The sequence below is a fragment of the Penaeus vannamei genome, chromosome 15 (genome assembly GCF_042767895.1).
Source record: "Penaeus vannamei isolate JL-2024 chromosome 15, ASM4276789v1, whole genome shotgun sequence".
Taxonomy (NCBI): Eukaryota; Metazoa; Arthropoda; class Malacostraca; order Decapoda; family Penaeidae; genus Penaeus; species Penaeus vannamei.
In genome coordinates this window covers 34762093-34769162 of record NC_091563.1, presented here as the reverse complement: position 1 = coordinate 34769162, position 7070 = coordinate 34762093, and the positions used below count along the sequence as shown (strand labels likewise).

At 39.9% G+C, this 7070-nt stretch overlaps 1 protein-coding gene across 2 annotated transcripts in view; it reads left to right on the top strand.

Annotated features, from left to right (window-relative positions):
• The window catches only part of LOC113810485 (peptidyl-prolyl cis-trans isomerase FKBP2), a 7880-nt gene extending 1209 nt beyond the window's left edge, over window positions 1-6671 (top strand). For both annotated transcript variants that reach the window (XM_027362172.2, XM_027362173.2), the window contains exons 2-4: window positions 2023-2210; window positions 5073-5185; window positions 6240-6671. In XM_027362172.2, coding sequence (XP_027217973.1) covers window positions 2040-2210; window positions 5073-5185; window positions 6240-6384 — 429 coding nt within the window. In that variant the 5' untranslated portion in view covers window positions 2023-2039 and the 3' untranslated portion in view covers window positions 6385-6671. The remainder of the gene's footprint in view (window positions 1-2022; window positions 2211-5072; window positions 5186-6239) is intronic.
• Window positions 6672-7070: the final 399 nt, after the last annotated feature.

Genomic DNA, 7070 nt, shown 5'->3' with positions numbered 1-7070 from the left:
GCAGTTTCCATTTCTGTGTGTCACTCTTGGTATTATTAACCCAATGCCGCCAGGTAAAAAAGTTTGGCAAGTGGACATGATAACAGGATTTTTGGCATCAGCAGTTTCCCCTGTTTGTGCCCGGCTTGTTCAGTAGTTTGTGAGTGACATTTGGTGCCTAACAGCTTTTATTTTGCTATGATTTATAAAAATAATATAATTCTGAAGGTCTACCTTCATTATAGGTGCCATTGCCTAAAGTATAAATGAAGCCACTACTACCCGTTTTTCGGACCACAACAGTCATAGCATGTAAGTACATGCCACCTGGCGACTAGTGGTTATACGAGTGGTTCCTAATGTGTACAAGCTTAATTTTGTAAGAATGAATATGGTAGTTCCTAGGCATTGCAGATGTATATATGGTGGATGTTTGACACTACTTATAAAACCCTGGTGACAGGCCTGACTATAGTCATTGTGGAAAGCCTACCCTTCATGATGGGAACAAGTATAAGTGTCATGACTTGCTTGAGCGAGCAATCAGGAAAGGCTGGCTGTACATACAAAATGAGTGGTTGGAAAGACCAGACTATTGCCAGTAGTCATTGGAATGAGTGCCACATGGAACATTCTGTCATAAGATTTTCATAAAGATCACAGGTACAGCTGCTGCCATCTCATGTTTACTGCTAAAGAATGATTATATTCACTGCATATCCCTGCTCAGAGACTTAGTCCGCAACACCCACACACAGGCAGACTTCTTTATGTTGCATTTTCTGTAAGGTGCATGAAGGGCTAATAAAGAGGGGGGTATAGGGGGGCTGCTCCTGTGTCTAGGGAATAAATAGAAGGTAGACAAGGTTAGGTTTGGATTTTTGGGTTAGCATGATACCCTGGTTTTAGTACTTCACGGAGGGTGCGTCACTCTTGGTAACAAACAGTGCAATTTGAATACATTCATTACTAGTTTAGGATAATTTTAGGTGGTATTTTTTCATTTTATTTAAAATCGTTATTATTAATCATTCAGCATGTGGCAATTCCAACTTTGTTCATTGATATCCTGAGATGTAACATTATTTTAATATGAGATAATTATTATAGTTGTATTATTGCAGTTGTATTTGTGGGGGGTGACAAACAAGACTGTCAAAATTGTATGTAATGTATTGTACAGCTTGTACAGAAGCAGATGTAAGACCAATGGGAGGAAGAAATCCTCACCCACTTTGAAAGTGTAACTGCTGAATGCAGTATCATTGGGAGGGATACTATACAAAGTGGCTATAACTGCAAACTGAAATATTACACACCAATATATCCCACCCTCGATCTCCTCTCTATTGCTAATGTCATCCTTTCAGTCTCATTAGTTCATGTCTGTGTGGATATTTTAGGCAGGCAGGGTTTTATTATCCTGAGGATATCCTTGATGATCTCAAGCTAGAATGAAAATCTGCTTCATCACTCTACCAAAGGGCTTGTGTACAACATTAGGGTTGACTACCATCTAGTCAAACATCTTCCAATACTACATGATGGTTGAGATATGCTGAGCAATCTGGTCACACGTGTCCACCCTCGTCTGCCCTGTGTTTTACTTACTAATGCACCTGTCACTGCCTGTTTTTGGCACCCTGTCATGAACGTCTCACTGTTTTGTAAAATCAAGGGGCCTCATCATTAGTTCTACCACTGCAAACACAACATGCTTGAGGTGTTTTATATTTAAAAAACTTGCTTCTATTTTGAGAAAGAAGTCTGTAGAATGTGACACCTCTTGTCAGATTTTTTTTTCTTTTTTTTTTTTACTGAATTTTTACTCCCCTTAGGATTATTTTTTGCTGAATTGACTTCCTTGGAATAATTTTTTGCTTAATTCTTTCATTTTAAGATAACTTTTGTGTTTGGTACCTTTGATAAAATAATTTTTATTAGATATTGTATCACCATTATTTTTTGCTTAGTTACTTTTACAGAACTTTGTTGTAAGGGGAATGCATGTTTTGTGTTAATAATTGCTCATTCTTTCCACAGACTTGCAGAAGTACAAAATGCGTGTAGATCTTGGATTAATCATCTTGTTGGCGGCTTGCTCAGTAGCTTCTGCAGAAGATGAAAAGAAGAAAGAGAAAGTAAAAAAACTGCAAATTGGTGTTAAAAAACGTGTAGATAACTGCACTCTCAAAAGTCGTAGAGGAGACCTACTACACATGCATTATGCAGTAAGTACAATAGAAATTTTCTTTTTGCAGTCCAAAGAGAATGCTCTGCTCCCTTATCCACCCTCCAATCCCTCTATTCCCATTCCCTCTACATTAAAAGTATGTGCTGATATCCACCCTCTTCCACCTCAGGTTCCCCCTGCTCCTCTTTCTCCTAGCATTCTATCCCAACACACCCTGTCCTCTCCATCTCTGTGTATCATTCCCTCTTCATTCCCCATTATCCTTACTGCTCCCACCAGGATGCTCACGTGAATCCCTTCTGTCTCATTACCCGCTGATTGTTTCATAATGGTTCTTTTGCCAGACCTTTATAAACAATGTTCCTATTCCTTCCCCAACAAGAAGTACACGACATATCATCCTATTGCCCGATGCCTTTAACCTTTTCCTCCTTTACAAATCTCCACTTTACTTTATTTGCCCCCACCCCTCTCTGTACCCATTTGACTACCATACTATCCTGTCTGGTATCATGTGAAATTTATGAATTTGGATTATCCAAGGGAAGTGTAGATAGACAATGTATTGTAATATTAATAAAAACTACTATTAGAAAGAGAATGGTAACTGAGCAACAGCCGATCTTCATCAGGTATTTAAAAACGCATTTTCTTAAACATGAAAATTGTGATATTAGCCTAAATTAGTTTAGTGTTCATCTAAGTTATTTACCTGTAATGAGTTTTCACATAGATCACAGTGAATAAATAAAGACCAGCAAATGTGGGTTTGGTATGATATAACAAGATTCAGAATTTTAGACTTTTTGAACATCATCAATATTTTGTATAAGGAAGAAATTAGGAGTATTAAATTTCAGATGCATATGTAAAAATAAAACTTAAATACACCTTTTGATCATTGTTGTGTTTTAGCCCCATGATGTTTGGATGGCAAGAATAAATGTCATGTCCACTGTGTGTTTTTTATTTATTGATTGTCATTACACAAATAGCTCCATAAGTGCTTAGCCCAATGCCTCTGGGATAATTTAGGGGTACTTGGCCTTCATTTTGGGAAATATACGAGGCCAACTAAACTTGTCTCTGGAGCCTGTTTTAGACACGGTCATTGTGTCACACTTGTTGCGCTGCACCATCAAAATGATATATGTTTTTGATCACTTGTATCTAAAGTGATATTTTAATGTTTTTGCATATTCAGAGATACATGATGTTCATTTTAGTTGTAAGATTGAACCTGTAGTAGGCTGATTATATAAATTAGAGCCCATTTCTGGTGTGTTGCTTTCTGTAAAAGATGAAATATGGTTTTATTAAGGGATAAAAACAAGATTTTTCTTCATTCTGCAAATCTTGTTCTTATGAAATAAGAGATTGTATATAGTTATATACAAGGCTACAGTTAATCTTTACAGTAAGGTCGCACTTAGCTAGGATAAATTGAAGATGATATTCTTGTAGAAGACATAAAGTTCCAGTTGTAAATATAAGAAATGATCTGCAGCTACGAATGGTAATGCCACAAAGAAAGGAAAAAGATTGCAAAAAATGCCGTTTGCAGCCTAAGTCCACTCAATGCTCCCGAGTCTCAGCTCTATTTTACTGTGCATACTGAGATGAAAACAATTTTTGCCAGGGGATGTTGAAGAGCAAAGCCCCACATTAACCCACACCTTGGGCAGTGCCTAAAATGCACACCTTGTCACAACAATTTAGGTTGTTGCCTCTGGGAAATGCTTCTGTACTGCTACTACTCCTATGGCATAGTTGTTACCTTTTGTCTGTCATACTACAAAGAGAATGATCATATAAACTAGAATGAAGGTTTGTAATGGGTTCACAGCAACAGCAAGAGAGATGTGTTTTCTTGTATGACCTCTTCCAGGGATAGCAGATGAATGATTTATGTGTTAAATATTTCCCCTATGAGGGTACTTCATAATGAACATCATGAAATGCTAGGCATGCATCATGGTAACATAATGTTAATGACCTGTCCCCCGGAGCCATGCCCAAATCAGCCATGACTGGAATAACACATCACCCAGTGCCCCGACTTATTAGCCATGATGTGAACCCCATGTTATCTAGAGGCCAAGGCTTAACCCCTTGGATCCGGGTGCTTTGCTGTCCACATATGGTCCAAAATCCAGGCAGGACCCTGATTTATCTCTGCTTTACAATGTTATCTGTGTTTCTGGTCATTTTCCAATGTATATGTTTATCATTTGATAGGCTGTATCCTGAAAGTAATACTGTATTGCTGGCACAGAGTCCATAACATCTCTCTAAGTAGTCCATAACTTAGTGGAATAACGATAAGAATCAGTTATATTTGTAATTTTTAGATATAGTAATATTCAGTTTTCTGTAATACATCCCCCCCCCCCCACTCCAGTCATAAGGGGTGGAATAGGATCCTGAGCATGAAAATAGTGTCCTCCCTGGAGCCAGAACTCTTCTAGCCATATCTCACTGATGGTACATTCTACACTTGTTTACCAATGGACACAATGCAAAAGACCTTTAGAAAATGCTCACTGAGTCTAATCACCCTCTAAGACCTTTTTGCACTTGTGGCGAGTCATTCCCCTCACCCCAGTCTTCAGCTGAAATTCTCATTATGACCTGTTCCTAAGTCTTCACACCCTCTAGATCCGAGGGGTTAAACACGATTACTATTCGTACCTATCTCATCTGTTTACCTTTGCCCTGATTTTCAGATTCTTTTGTTATTTTTGATTGCTATTTGTATTGTCAGTGATGTAAATAACGTTGATATTATTAGCAACAGAAAAGAATAATTCTTCTGAAAACTGTGTGTGTGTATGGGGGAGATAAAAGGGTAAAAGGGTAAGCACTTTTATGTATTTCTCATCTTTTGTTCTTATTTCAGGGTAAACTAGAAGATGGCACAGAGTTTGACAGCAGTTATCCTCGTGGCCAACCGCTCACATTCACCTTAGGTTCTGGACAAGTGATTAAAGGCTGGGACCAAGGCCTCATTGGGTAAGATAAGATTCTCTGTCTTTCTCTCTCTATCTGTCTTATCTATCTATCCGTCTCTATCTATCTATCTACCTGTAAGAGATTGTAAAGCCTCCTACGTAGGATTGGTAGAATACACACAAGTAGATAAAGCCACAATATGCATGACTGGGAACGGTGCTTAGCGGTTGCGTGGTTGGCTAACCATTGTGAGGCTGGGGCTGAAAGGGTCTCGATCAGGTGACAGCAACAGGTGATCTCTCTGCGGGTCATGTCATGTGGCCAGCAGAGGGCTGAGGGGGCAGTGTTTGTGGTAACAGCAACGCACGTTGTCTGTATGTTTCCTGACAAGATGTGTCTTTTTATGTGGTGGCTCCGAATGGTGTTTGTTTCCATTTTGGAACACAAGCAGGCATGAGCAGATATGTGGGAAACATGGCTTAGCTTAATTTCAGTATTAGCGTGGAGCCTATGTAGAATCATGTTTGTGTGCTAATGGCTTGCATATAATCCCTCTCCCTCCCCCTCCTCCCTCCTCCCTCCTCCCTCCTCCCTCCTCCCTCCTCCCTCCTCCCTCCTCCCTCCTCCCTCCTCCCTCCTCCTCCTCTTCCTTCCTCCCTCCATCCCTCCCTCCCTCCCTCCCTCCTTCCTCCTCCTCCTCCTCCTCCTCCTCCTCCTCCTCCTCCTCCTCCTCCTCCTCCCCCTCCTCTCTCCTCCTCCTCTCTCCTCCTCATCTCTCCTCCTCCTTTCTCCTCTCTCCTCCTCCTCCTTCTCCTCTCCTCCTCCTCTCTCCTCCCTCCTCCCTCCCCCTCCCTCCTCCCTCCCCCTCCCTCCTCCCTCCCCCTCCCTCCTCCTCCCTCCCCCTCCCTCCTCCCTCCTCTTCTCTCCTCCCTCCCCCTCTCTCCTCCCTTTCCCCTTCTCTTCCTTTCCCCTCTCTCCTCCTTTCCCCTCTCTCTTCCCTTCCCCTCTCTCCTCCCTCTCTCCTCCCTCCTCCCTCCCCCTCCCTCTCCCCCTCCTCCTCTCTCCTCTCTCCTCTTTCCTGTCTCTGAGTTATGAACCTATCATTGTCTTTCAGAATGTGTGAAGGAGAGAAGAGAAAGCTAGTAATTCCATCTGACCTCGGCTATGGAGCCTCTGGTGCCCCCCCAAAGATCCCCCCACATGCGACCTTGGTCTTCGAGGTCGAGCTTGTCAAGATTGAGCGTAAAGAAGAACTCTGAAAGGAAGCAACAAACAGTTTGTATTATGATACATTATGATATTTTTTCAATATGATGTCATTTGCTATCTTGTTTTCAAGGTAAGCTTTTACTGCCATTTAAAGTAAAACCATTGTGAAACTTTTGACATTGATATGATGTGCTTGAAGTTTATTTTATATTTCTGTATTTAAACAAGATCACAACTTTTGAAAGATGTTATTCATTAATGTAAACAGTTTACATCACCTGCAAAATAAAGTGAATCCCTTCTCTACCATCTGTACTAAATAAATTCTGGATTAAAATGAGTGTCTTTATTATTAGTGTCCATTGGTGTTATTTTTCATCCATAGGAAATGTGTATTTTGTGTGTTTCATTGAATTATTGCAAATTTTTATTTTTTTGTGGTGGTAATGTACTTCCTTGCATTTTTTTGCAAATTATTTTAGCATATCTTGATATTAGGTGTGTGCATCTTTTCAAAGTGTACCATTAAGTAAACTTATAATGGATGTAGAGTAAAGGTTTATAAGTTTTCAATTTTATGTTCATGACACCTTAAATAACCCACCTACATAAGGCTCCATGTTGTTGACACATATATGATATCATATGCAAGAGTAAATGAATTATCTTTCCTGTAAAATTTGAAAAAGAGAGGATGATTAAAATATATTTTTTAAAACTACCACTACCTCAAATG